This window comes from Pinus tabuliformis, chromosome 3_1 (assembly GCF_031772625.1).
Source record: "Pinus tabuliformis cultivar Carrire ecotype Pingquan chromosome 3_1, CPIR1, whole genome shotgun sequence".
In the NCBI taxonomy this organism is placed as follows: domain Eukaryota; kingdom Viridiplantae; phylum Streptophyta; class Pinopsida; order Pinales; family Pinaceae; genus Pinus; species Pinus tabuliformis.
In genome coordinates this window covers 221601565-221615870 of record NC_142301.1, presented here as the reverse complement: position 1 = coordinate 221615870, position 14306 = coordinate 221601565, and the positions used below count along the sequence as shown (strand labels likewise).

The following is a 14306-nucleotide window of genomic DNA, read 5'->3' as shown; positions in this document are numbered from 1 at the left end:
CCTAGGTGTGTCCTTGAAGGGAAAGCTAGCTTGTATTTCCTTAGATAGGTCGCTTTCTTGAGGGTTGTATGAGCATGGTATTCATTGGAATATATCATAAGAGACCCTTTCTCCTCCCTTGCCTTCATCTTGTGAGTACCTTGGAAGAATCTCTTCCCATGATTATTCATAAAACCCTAGGTCCAGCGCAAGTCTTTCTTAGGTTTCTCAAAGAGAGCGAAGAGACTTTTGGAAGAGTTAAATCATCACATAGAGCTTCTTTGAGAGGTCCCACTTCATCTCCTAGAGTCTTTACCTTAAGAATACCTATTATCATCATCATATCTAAAACCATAGGTCTTGATCTCTTCATCTTAAAATCTTTTCTTGGAGAGTGTGTTAGCTTCCTTGAAGCATTGAGCCATTGTTGTGTCTCTCCTTGAATGGGCTTGGTGGAATCACTTCATACTCGAATCATTGATCTATACATCCTTAGTGATTCCCTTCCTACCGGGACTCCTCCCATTAGTGAAAGTCTGTAAAGAGCAGGGGACCTTGACTGAGGTGATAGTGGGTCATTGCCCCATTGTTGTCACTTATTCTAGTAGTTGTCCCTTAGGTTTCCCTTCCTTAAGGCCCTTCTAGATTATTTGATAACAAGATTAATGTAGCCCCAGTTTCCAATCTAGAGGTGTGCAAAGATGTGAACCCAGACCCATCAGTTGATTTGTTTTATGAAGAAGATGGTGCTTATAAGCCTACATGTGCCCATAATTTGGAAAACCAATTGAAGGTAAGTACTAAGAAGATTAAGGCAGCGACGAGGCATTCTAATGATATACAAGCATTAGTGGCAAATTATTTGCAATAACACATGACAGTTTGGGAAGAGAAGTTCCCCTTGCAAATTTTCAGACACTCAAAGAGGCATTGGTAGAGATGAAATCTAACTACCTACACCTTCTTTCAGATAGAGATCACCAACTCATGCGTGTTGAGATATACCATGATGCACTAGAAGGGAAAGAGAAGGAAGTTGACAAGCTTACCCATGAGCTTCAAGTTACCCAAGATTCCTTGAAAAGCACTCAGATGGCCCTTGGAGAATCAGAGTTGCAAGTTAAGCAGCTTTGTATGGAGTTGAGTTATGTGCATTCTTCATCCTCCATGGCAGACAGTCAATTAACTATGGCAACCATCACACAAGATGATGTTAGGGGCACTCATGATTTGATAGAAGAGCCTCCTATGATATTTGAGCACACGGAGTACCCAGATGAACAGGGGCTTGCAGAGAGGTATGTCTCAGAGGGTTCTAATTATGCATCCATATGATGTGGGGACTGATATATTTCAAATGAGGATACATCCATCTAGGATCCACGTTCAATTGACATGAGTCGAGTGGATACAAGAAGCCCAAGTTGACATTGAAATCCAGATGAGTCGTTCCATCATATATTGGAGGTGCGGGATGACTATGGCCTTGATGGGGTGGTTAACCCAATGACTGAGCACACACATTCCTTCACACTTCCATCAACGATCCGGTTAGCGCTAATGGCAAGTTGGTTTGACATGGGAGTGTACTGCAAGCTCCGAGAGATATCATGGCACATCATCTGTGTATTGGGGTTGCAAGGTGGTCAATATGCCTTGGCAGGAGTTATTCGGATGGGATGGCATTGGTATGCCACCAGGCAGGGCATTGTTTGGAGACGATGTTCTTCCATTGATGTATTGGGCACAGGGGCCACCAAGGATCAAAGTCGCAGTGATACCTTGACTAGCATGTGAGGAGCTATGCCACAGATTTATCAAAGTAGGTTACGAGGGATGATTCGCATCATAGTGGATTCACTAGTGGGGTGACGGATACATTAGTATATGCAAGATACTAAACGATACACAGTGGTATATCAGTAGGCGGTGGTATCCAGTGGTGTGTAGAGATATGTCGCGGTGTACATTGGTATGCAGAGAAGCACAGGGATGCATGGTTGTATGTACTACATAGTGGTGTATGGTGCTGCTTTCGAGGAGACCGAATGACTGGAACATCAGGAATAGCATTAGGTCTGGCTTAACCAAGATCGATGAGTGGATGGATGAGCATCATGGACCATTGCATTCCTCGAAGGTAATCACCCGATCAAAGTCAGAGAACAGGATACTTGCAGGATTGCACTTGGGTATCCATATGGGTTCTTGATCATGCCTTTGGGATTGACCCATGCATCTATCACCTTTCAATCCTATATATTGTTGCAAAGGCTTCCTGTTGGAAATACTAAGAGCAGGGGTGAATCAATATTTCCTTTCAATTGTTAAATTATGCCAGTTAAGATCGTTAACGAAAACATGATATGTATAACAAAAGAATAATTATATTAGTAAGAATGACGGGGACTCCAATCCTCTTTTACAATGATCCAAGTTCCAATTTGTACAATAACACCTATAATTCCTTTAGGGCTCCAACCTGTACTACACCAAGATCCAACTTGGTCCACTTGACGACTCCAATCCTCTCCAACAATTCAGGCTCCGACCTAGTTTTCCACAAGGATCCAACCTTGTGTGAGGACTCCAATCCTCTAGGGCTCCAACCCTCTTAATTTGCTTTAGTTCTTTAAGGTGGTTTAAATGTTTTCTTCAAATCTTCCAAAACTTTCTCCAACAAGGCTTGAGGGATTTTTTCAACGATGTTATTGCTCCAACAAAACCTTACAAACTGCTCCAAGATGCACTTCAGCAAATGCTTTCAGGACACTTCATTACACGGTCAACTCCAACCAGTCTTCAAGGTTCATGGAAAGTGTCTCCAAGACTCTTCATGTTTGCTCCAGGTTTGCTCCAACAAAGGTTTACATCTGCCTTAACAAGCCTTCAATAAGGTTGCTTCAATAAGCCTAGTTCTATCCAAGAGAAAGCCCAAACTCTGCTCTCAACTATCAAGTTCAAATCTTCTTTAATTAACTCAGATGTCTGCCACTCAATACTCCATATGTCTACTTTAATAATGTCAAAGTCTTGTTCCCAACAAGGTCAAGCCTCTACTGCTTCACAGGGCCAGGGTTTGTCTTCACATGGTCAAGACCTACAACTCTTAAAGAGTCAAATCTGTTATTCCCACAAGGCCGAGACAAGACTATGACGGTGCCCTATTATAGGCTCGAGGTCTGTTCACAAGAAGATTGAACTCTGCACACAAAAAACTCAGATCTAAACAAAGGTGTCGAGGTCTAGTCTTGTACAATCTTGAACTAGCCTAAAATACTATGTTATGACAAGGTTGAAACTATGCTTAGTTCCCAAGTTTGAGGTAGGCTGAATATGTTGCTCAGAAATGATTGTTCCAAGGGTTGAAACTCACAGTTTGCTACAGGTCCAAATTATGTTCCTCAAGGTCAAGCTACAGGATCTGTGTGGAGAGCGAAATGTTATATTTCAAAGGTCTTACCACATGTTCGATTTTTGTTGGCCACAAAGAGGCCGAAATGTCTTCCAAAATACACCACAAAGATCTTATCTTCAATAGAGGAAGAAAAAAAAACAAAACAAAACAAAAAAACAACCTGAAAATACACTCTTACTATCACTAAATTCTTGAACAAATCCCTTACTTTTTTCAGTCAAATTACTTCCTTAGATATGTGAATTCCTTGTCATAAAATGGGGAAGACGAACTTGTATTTATGGTGGTTTCAACCTATTGTGAAGGGTCACATCTCTTGGGGTGTTCAAGTAGGCCAACTCCTGTAGGACACAAAAAAATTAAATAATTAATTAAACCTTGCTTGAGCCGATTTGTAATTTGGGTGTTTTAGTAATTAATTAATTAAAACTTGGTTTTAATTAATTAATATATCAATAAGGAATGCATCATGGAGATAAGGCACAATAAAGCACAATCCATATTCAAAGCTTTTTATTCTAGGCATTTAGCAAGCTCAAATTCCTAGACAAATTCATGTTGAACTCCTTGCTTTTGCTTTTGATCATTAACCCTTTGCCATCAATGAAAACATCTCAACACTTTTGTTGTTGTTCTTTTATGATCTCATCACATATAGCAAGACACAAGAGGGTCACCAAAGACAATTGGACGAGACACAATGCATCATGGACAAGAGAGAGACTTCTTGGTTGAGGCATATGGTCGGTGCACAAGTTGATAGATACAAGATTAGAGATGGCATGACCTATTGCAAAGGTAGCATATGTTCTGCCCTTGAATACACACTTGGGGAGATGATCACGAGCAAGTTGCAGGATACACCTTCAGCAGGACACTCTAGGGCATTATATGGGCATGAGGTACACTTGAAGGTAGACCTCTTTTACAGAAGGATGTTTAGGCTCTAGGCAGTATTTGGGCACGTCATCAGGAGACAAGACAACAGACTTTGTTGTGTGATATGGCAAAAGCAAGTCAATTTAGCATGTATCAGGTTATTTTTTTATTCCTAGTGTCCATCTATTAATTGAATACATGGTTCGGAGACGAGGCCCAGAGGGGATCCAATAGCTCTTAGTACTACACAACAACAGTCAATAAGGGTTGGGAGTCATGAACTTGCGTTTTGGCTAGGGGATCCAGGGATCGAGTTGATTAATGGATCACTCCACTTCTTGATGAGTAGGGTTATAATAGCAGGTGATCTAGTTCATTTTTGGGTTGACATGTGGGGGATAATTGAGGCCTTCACCATAGGGTGAGGCAAATTTCCCCAGTTGTTGCTCGAGATCGAGACTAGCCATGAATCGATAAGCTCTAACATCGCAAAGATGCCTTGGCAACATATGTTTAACCCTTACAAACATTTTGTCATGAGGTTCCAAGAGAGGAGGATTTGGTATGAGCACGATGGGAAGTCAATTATGATCAGAGAGGCGCAGCATCAACATGGTGGTTTCTTTTTTATATTAGCATGGGACCCTAGAATTACAAGGCTTGGCAATTCAATTACCATTAGGGGTGAGCTAGCCTTTACAAGGGAAGATCACTCAGATTATCCATTGGACCTCAATTTTACGAGGAGTGTTTCACTTCTTAGTGATCCGTTGATGTTATGGGATGCCTCACTAGTATGGCAATATGATCAGTAGGAGCAAGCGATGGTTAAGTCATGCAGACAAGCGTCCTTTTCTACAGGGGTTGGACTATGCCTTCAAGAGTTCACTCTTGAAGTACATAGGATTGGTCTCCTAGTAAGGCAGCTTCTCGAGGAGTTGACCAGGGTTTTCCATTATCGAGATGCTCTACTTATTGGCGATGTGCAGAGGACCTCTGGTGCATATACCTTTTTGGACAAAGAGTGGAGCGAGGGATGCTTCACATTTGATCAAGATGGTTTGGGACCCTGGTATCGAGGGATACATTTATGTTGGGGTAATACAGTTGCATGGAGCAGCTCAATGGCATATTTGGGATACTAGTATTAGTTCAATATTATGTCAACTTGTGAATACATTGCTTGAGGTCAAGCAATTTTAGGGAGGGACGACTATAACGTCCCCAATTTTTGGATTGCCTTGTGATGTAGTTAAAGGGGATTCCCACAGCTTTTGTCAGCTAGGTTGTAGGGCAAGATTACACCAGTAGTGGACCCAAAGGGTTTTGGAGGAGTTTTATGGGTCCGACTAGGACCACTTGCCATATTTCATCATCAAGATTAGTTCCGCACAATTTGATCTTGATTTCATTTCATTTCGATGATTTAAGTAAAACAAAGTTATTATCATGCATAATTTAATTATTTACTTTTAAGATGTGATTTTGGGTTGATTGTTTGAAGGAACGTGTCACTATAATAGCTCATTGGAAACGGAACGGAAAGATCTACAAGGCAGAATGACAAAGAGGGGCTTTGGGTGGCAGGTCTGATCATGGTGGTGAATTAAGCATTTTATGGAGTTAAAAGTGACTTTAATTTAAAAGTCAGTTAAAAAAAAAGTGACAAGCGCTTTTCATTATTTAATTGGAGAAAAAAGGCAAAAAGGTGGTAAAAGAGTCAAGTAAGTTATAAAAAAGAGAAAACGAGGAGTCTCTCCTCATTCTTGCATTCACTCACTTAAAAAAATAGAATTTTGAGAGCTCTTGACGAAGAGACTAGGGATTTTGGAAACCCTCATTCTAGTCGCCGGTTTCAGTGTTGAAACTATACACCCTAGCTAATCTTGGAGCAGAATCACTCAGATTTTGTCATTGGACTTCACTATTCAAGAAAATATTGGTAGGAAGAAGTAAGTCGGTGATATTATCAGTTGATTTTATAGACTGACTTTTGCTATTCTACATTTATTATACAGACTGACCACACCCTTTAAGTGGTTGAATTCCTAAGTCACACCTGGAAGATCGAGTTGCTAAGTTTGGTTGCATCATTTGAGGCCAAGTTTATCTCTTATATTGCTGACGGAGCTCTTACTGTGTTGCTGGCTGAGTTTGTGGGTTAACGAGCTGAGTGTTCCCACTGGCAAAAAGGGATCGAGTTGGTCACCAAAGGTAGGCCGAGTTACAATATTCCACTGGGCCAGGTTCTGTGAGTAGAGGGTTGAGATTCTTCTGTCTAAGGAGCTGCGTTGACTGTCATAGACAGTCCCTTTTTGGGAACTGAGTATCACTTGTTGAGGAGGAAGAAATCCTTTCCTTTTGCTGACCGAGATTGACTGTCACAGAGTGTATATTTGTGGGGTTGCATGTCATTGTTGCTGGTCGTATATGCTGCCCAGAATACTTCTGTTCATGGGGAGGGTTCAGATATGATAAAAATAATTTAGTTTAGTAAGGAGCTGAGTCACTGTTTGAAGGAAGTCAAATCCCCTGATTTGTGGCTGAGCTGGACTGTCATATACAGAAGATATTTCAGAGTTATTTATATCAGATTTGGGGGCCAAGCAACTGCTGGCTTTATTGCTGGAGGAGAATATACACTGCTGTACCTTACCTGAGTTATTTCCAGAGGAGAAACCAGATTTATGTGGCTGTAACAAATATCTGTCAGTGGTGTGTACCCATTTGGAATTTAATACAAGTTTAGCATTGCTATTCATATTATCTTTTGGGCATCTATTTGATAGTTTGCTTGCTTATCTGAGATAAATTATAAAAAGTTCACCTACAGCCATGAGTATACAAACTGATTGACAAAAGTTCACAATGCCAAAAACCAAACAAACTCATAAACTTGAAGGGGAAGTCTAAGATATTCCAGGGGTATCTTACAAAACTTGTGACTGAATTGCATGAGAATTAGGCAACAAATCAATTCCAAGAATACAGTGATATGGGGTTTAGCGGTGAGTTTCGCTGGGTGAAACCCACGAGATGAGGGTTCAAATCTCATTGAGTATATATATGACCTATTGTGTCTTGGCTAGAAGAGTAGGCGACCCCATAGTGGACGTCTCGGCTCTTGTTGAGGCATAAGTTTCCTGCTATTGTTCGGCTTGCAGGTTGTTGCACATAGCCTAGGTTTATAGTGGCAACTAGTTAGATTTGATCCTGGGTCTGTTCAAGATAACTCTCACCAGTTACTGATTATCCTAGATTAAAAAAAAACAAAAACAAAAACAAATCAATTCCAAGAAGTTGCAAGATGCTTATTCATCGTACACGTGTTAAAATTTCAAAACAACAATACGTTGTGTTCCACGGGGACGCGTCTCCCAAGGTCGGGTGCACGCACCCCTCGCACCCCACGCACCCGGGACGAGGGGACGTCTGGGGAAACGTTTCCCCACGTCCCCCTTTTGGGGAGACGCAGGAGGGGACGTTTCCCCAGTGTGGGGGACGCGACTCCCCAAAAGGGGGACTCTTGGGCGTCTCCCCTCAATATGGGCTATACGTCCCCTGTTAAATTTGTTTTTAAACAATGATTTATGACAGGGAAAACCTAGTATTTGACCATATTTCCCTACCAATGCTATGCAATTCATGGTAATGTTAAATTCTTAAAGTAAAAGTGACATTCTCTTTTATCTTTCATTTTCATCCTTTTACTTAAATTTTTAACATTACCATGAAATGACTCTGGATGTTTGAGAGTAGTTTCGACCTCATTGGATTTCATATGGAAAAAGTGGAATTTTAGATCTCACTCAAAATCCAGAAGATTTAACAGTTTTTCAAGAATTCAGAATTCGATGGATTGCAATGTTTCCATTGCATTTTGTCATGTACAAGGGTATGGAATTAGTATTTAATCAAGAGCACCAAGCCCTCTTTGTAATTTAGAGTGACTTTTAGACTCATCACTCCACTGTTTTTGAGTTTTAGTTATATCAATTTACGATTCCAGTATTCAGATTTCAGTATCTATTACAGTCTTTTGCTTAGTACTAATTAGATTCTAGAATGATGAATGATGAATTCTAATTTTAAATCAATTTAGAATCTAGAATGATGAATGATGAATTCTAATTTTAAATCAATTTAGAATCTAGAATGATGAATGATGAATTTAGTTTTTAAATCAATGTAGATTCTAGAATGGATGGATGGGAGTGGATGAATCATGTATGTATTAGTAAGGATGATGAGTATGGATCATTGTATTTCATTATTTAATTCAATTATGTATGTATCATTGTATTTATGCTTTCATTATTGAATATGAATTTGATATATATATATATATATATATATATATATATATATATTAAAAGCAAAAATATATATATACCCCAACGTCCCCCGTCCCCCCCTAAATTTCCCTAAAATTTGAGGGTACTCCCACACGTCCCCCTTGTGCGTCTCCCCGCACCCGCGTCTCCCCGTCCCGTAGTCTTGGTGGAACATTGACAATAAGGCTCATATCAACCACTAGTCAAACTTGTGTTGGACACATGTTGTGTCCAACATATAAAATATGCAATGTTACACTAAGGTTCTGGGACGAGGGGGCGAGGGAGCGAGGATACGCGGGAGCGGACTATGCAAAAGCTCCCCACCAATTTTTAGGAAACATGGGGGGACGCCAAGGTCTTAAAAACTCATAAATATAAAATATAATTTATAAATTGAGTCCACTATGACAATTGTGTTTGAATTGAAATGCTGCAAAGCATGATCATTGATATGAATATCATTATCTAATATCATATAAATTTAAAATTCTAATTTATAATCATACATCATACATTATGATTAAAGTTTAAACCATATTGATGTTCCATTTCCTACTATGAACATTGAATACTGAACAGTGAATATTGACATAAAATTATAAAAGTCAAGTCTGATACATCATACATCAAGAATCAAAATTTTATAGAATTATAAAAAACTAAAGTCAAGTCTGATACATCAAAAGTCAAAATTTTATAGAGTCAAAATAACATAAGAAAATCAACATATCAAAAGATAAACGAGCATAATTTTGCTCAAGCCTCAAGGTAATGCCCCACTAGTCTCTGCATCCAGCTGCTGCATGAATAAATCGGAATCAACCATATCACCATCTGAATCTGAATCACTAGCATTCTCAAACATGCTAAGTGGCACACCAACCAACCCCATTTGTCTCTCATCAAGTCTCCCCTCCATATCTACCTGTGCATCATCCTCTGGATCAACATCCCATCGTGTTGCTGGTCCCTTCAAATACTCAAGTGTCTTCCTATGCTCAAGACATAGGGCACTGTGCACAACAACTAACTTCTCCGCTCTTTTAGAGGTAAGCTTGTTCCTCTTGATAGAGTGGATGAAACTATATGTGGACCAATTCCTCTCTGCTGTAGAGGAACTAGCAATCTGAGACAACAAACACATAGCTAGATCTTTGAGCTCTGGAGCACCATCCCCATGCATCCTCCACCAACCAATCGGGTCATCTTAGGCTAGATCTATGCGATCTGCCCGAGCACCACGTGTGTTGAAGGAGTGCTGCTCGGCAGGTTTGACGTCTTGCGAATGGAGTGAGGGGCTAGGACAAATAATGAATTAACTTTATACAAAAAACGAATTGAAACCCTAAAGTATTAAAACTAATGTTGAATTTTAATTATAAACAAAAGTTTATTTAAAAAATCAGGCCCCTCGACCCCCTTCGATCCCCCTCGACCCCCCATGACCCCCTTTCAGAAACGACCCCCTAACACGTCCCCCTGCGTACCCTGTTTTTTGGGAGCGTGGGGAAACGACCCCTTCTCGTCCCCAAGTCCTCGGAGCGCGGGGAGCGAGGAAACTAGACCCGGGGGGAGGGCGTGTCCCCGTGGAACACTAAAAATATGTGACACAGGGGGTAGTGGGATCATACACATAAACAATGAAGCTCTAAATGACCTTCAAAGTGACACTTATCACATTCTAACCTAAATTGCACAGATTCAATTATGAGATGCAACTCATCAAGATCATCATCATAGGCAAAATCTCAAGAATGTCCTCTCGATCAGCCTCTGCTACTACTGAACTCCCTTTTCGAGGGATTGCCCCGCCGACCTCCCGTGGGCTAAACCTATCTGGTCAACGCCAATTCAGCTACAACTGCAAGCTGCCGAGCAGGGATTATTTAATCTCCGAAGAGTCCAAATACAAGCAATGAGAAGTGAAATGAAGCCAGGAAAAAAAAAGTGAGGAAGGCTTTTAAGAAGGTAGCTTTAGGGGTTGAAGTAACTTTTTCTTTTTTTTGGGAGGGGGCAGGGAGAGGAGGTGGTGGTTGTGCTTGGACCCGTCATAGTACCTACATGTCCGACTCACAGATTTGGCGTGGTCAATCAGATCTGACTCAGCCAAATCAGACAAAGTCCGCTGCTGACTTGGTCTTTGTAGCCAACTCAGCTCATTTCTGATGAAGCCAAATCAAAATTGACCGATTCTGAATAGATTGATGGCATCCTCCAAGGGCTTATGACATTATATTAACCAAGTAACCTGTTCAGAGAATGATATAGGTTTGTAACATCAGAAGTAAGGGATCGCGTGCCAATTCTCAGAGTCCACCATGGAAGTTGGATCAAAAAATGTGAAAGTGCCATTTTGATGTAATACATTTGTATTCCTTAGTAAGGAGGAGAGGATGGAATTTTTACCAGCTCTCTACCAGGACTAGATTTGCTTCCCGTGGCCATTTTATCATGGTTGAATATAGATTTTTCAAAATTAGTTTGATGCAGAGACATTTCCATATATTTGCGGAAGAATTTAAAATAGCCAATAGATCGTAAATGACCTTTGAGGTTGCGGTTTGCCTGCATGGAATGTGTGTCAGTTACCCACGGACATAACAAAACATAATCAGCATGTGACAAATTGAAATTAATGGAATTGCCTGTGATGTGAATCGAAGTGTTGATTCATCGGTGAGGTCAATAGTTTGATAATTTGTTATGCCATAGACCAGGTTTCCAATCTACATAAGGTTCCCCTTCAACTCCCAGAAGTGGTGTTGGGAACCGAATGCGAGACCTGGTCTACTTTGGCAGAACAGCTGCCCCATGTCGTGGCATCTAAGCCAATTGTAAGTATTTCCTTTCCTCGGTGGCAGCTGAACTTGCCAAGGAGGGTCATTGGTAATTTTTCATGGTGTAAGCTAGGCAGCTGAACTTGCCAAGGAGGGTTATTGGTAATTTTTCATGGTGTTGGTGTAGTTTAGTTTATAGATTAAATAATTATTTTCATTGGAATCTGGTAATATAATTTTAAGTAAAATCTAATTCTCGGTGGCAGCTGAACTTGCTAAAAAGTCATTTTTCATGACATAGTCTAACAAATAGATGAAATAGTCTTTTTCATGGGAATCTGGCAATACAATTTCAAGCAAGATTGTGATTTTGTCTTTTTGGTTCTGTCAAATACATTTTTTAATGTATAAATAGATTCAGCACCATGAAAAACCTTTAGAGCACTTGCATTTTATATATTAAACAATTTAATTTGAATTTTATATATTAAACAACTTAATTTCAAGTAAGATTGTGATTTTTTGTCTTTTTGTTGTGTCAAATACATTTTTTAATGTATAAATTGATTCAACACCATTAAAAACCTTTAAAACACTAAATTTTATATATTAAACAACTTAACCTGGAGTTTTTAAAATCTCAACCAAATTTTACTTAATTTTATTAATCAGAACCAAATTCTAATTAATTTTATTAATCCGAAAAATAACATGCAAAAGCTCATTTCATCTCTAAATTAAACTTAACCCTACTTCATATCCAATGATAAAGTATCCTTAAGATTTATATAAATCAATCCATCAATATCCTGTAATAAATGTCCCCCATTTCTCTTATTCTGTTGCTATCCTTTCAAACATGTGTCAATGTAAACCAATCACCTTTTATTCCAGCTAAATGGCAGTTGAAGGTGACTTTTGAACTATTGGGGCCATATTTCTTCCCATTTAAAGTCTGCAGCACTGCCTATTACAGTCATTTCGAATGTCAAGTGGAACCTTCTGGCTTTATGTTTAGCTTACTAATGGAGCAGTCCATGGATTGGAACATCGAATCTAAACCATGATCCCTAAACGCTCAACTCAACCTAGTAATGAAAACCTCAGTGGCCAGTAAACTAAACTTTCAGATTTCCCGCGACACTTACTTTTTCGAAGTTTTAAGGTCCTAAAAATGTGATGTCTGTAAATATGGTTCAATGTTATCCTATCCTTGATTCAACATCAGTCATGTAACAAGCTTCGAAAGCAGAAACTCACCGGATGCGCAGACCAGAATATCTTTCAACTTCAATATCACTAGTCGATTGAGTTTTTGAAGGATTGCTGGGGTTTCTAGGAGCTGCAGGCAGGTTTATCTTCGGTGGGTCTGGAAGACAATCCTTGACAACGTCTTTGAAGGCTGCCATTCCCAGAGGCTTTCCAAGCTTCGGTCCATCTTCATCCGAAAAATAGCCTGTGACTAGAAAAATAACCCCGATGAATTAGGATAATGAGTGAGAGAGCGATGAAATATTAGCAGTGAAGAATGCAAGTACCTGCTGATGGAGAAGCAGGGGGTGTTTCACGGACTTCATCCTCCTCCTCCCGGTGCTGTTGGAGGGAGAGAAGCAGCTCCAAATCATCCTCGTAGCTGTCCATGGCTACCTCCTCTGTGCGCGCGTTTCAGCGAATGCAAATGCAAATGCAAATGCGAAGTGTGAGAATGGGAGAGATGAAAAAATGGCGCCAGATTTGAAATGTCTTTTTCGTGTCAACTAAATTCACATACTCCAACCAAAATTTGTTTTGGCATGGGCATGTAAATAGTTTTCTATGTACATTTTAATGATGAAGTTATATATTATATGTATTTAATGATGAAGTGATGTATGGTATGTATTTTGTGATGATAAGTTTTAATCTAGGTAGTTGGGTGAGTGGTTGAAAGTTTGCAATTTTAATGTTGTGATTTAATTGAATAGGTAAAAGACTTCGTAATGTTAATATTTGTTTTCATAATTACAAATATTTATAAAAAAAATCATAATTACAATGAATTTTTTTTTTTAATCTATGGATGTTAAGGAGGGTGTGTTATATTTTTTCCATGATTACTTTATGCATTGTACGTTGCGCGGGGTGCAATCGAGAGGTCACAGGGGGGTGGCAGCCCTCTCTGTCAATGGTACCACCTTCTACACAAGGTCCGAAGCAGTGCTCTAGGAAAAAAATGTTTATGCAGACTCAAGGATGGGGGCAGACACAAAGACGATGGGCAGACCTACCCATGGTATTTTGTAGATCCGGTCAACGGAACTACTATTATGTTCCAATCCAGGGTCAGTGGATTAAGGTTTGTGAATGCTTCGGCATGTATATATATGTATTGTAACATTTAAAGGAATATAATGAAAAATCAATCTAGTAGTCCTCGTTTTAGGATCGAGGGAAAATCACTGTGTATATTTGTTTTATGTTCTCGCCATTGTATATTTTTTTGTTTTAAGAATTCGTTTACAGGTAATTGTTGTACAGGGTTAAAACCTACAGATTGGTTGTGTATGAATATGTATAATTTATTTCTTTTTCTTAGTGACATCAAGTCAAATTCCCAGTAGCATGTAAGTCTTTTTATACCATGATTCTTATGTTATTAATGTGTTTATAGAGGTAATGACCCTCCTACAAACTTAATTATTGGTGCCTCCTTCTTCTTCATTGAATATGTTATGAAGGACATTGTGTAATGTAGAGAATGCAATTGGATTCGAATTAGTGTTTCATATTATTTTAATTAAAATGTTTCTGCTTCACTCAAAGATTATAAAAATATTGAAATATGATATACTTTTTAGTTTTGTGTTGCATGTATTTGTTGGTGACTTTGATATAATTTTTAGTTTTGTGTTACCCATGTTTGTTGTATAAAATGTT

The 14306-nt window shown here is 39.2% G+C and overlaps 1 protein-coding gene across 2 annotated transcripts in view; it reads right to left on the bottom strand.

Moving 5' to 3' along the window:
- The window catches only part of LOC149186591 (uncharacterized), an 82627-nt gene extending 69482 nt beyond the window's left edge, over positions 1–13145 (bottom strand). The window contains exons 1-2 of one of the 2 annotated variants that reach the window (XM_089411059.1): positions 12929–13145; positions 12651–12852 (exon numbers count right to left, since the gene is read on the bottom strand). In XM_089411059.1, coding sequence (XP_089267185.1) covers positions 12651–12852; positions 12929–13031 — 305 coding nt within the window. In that variant the 5' untranslated portion in view covers positions 13032–13145. The remainder of the gene's footprint in view (positions 1–12650; positions 12853–12928) is intronic. The other variant, XM_089411060.1, reaches the window with a different exon arrangement.
- Between the last annotated feature and the right edge of the window lie 1161 nt (positions 13146–14306).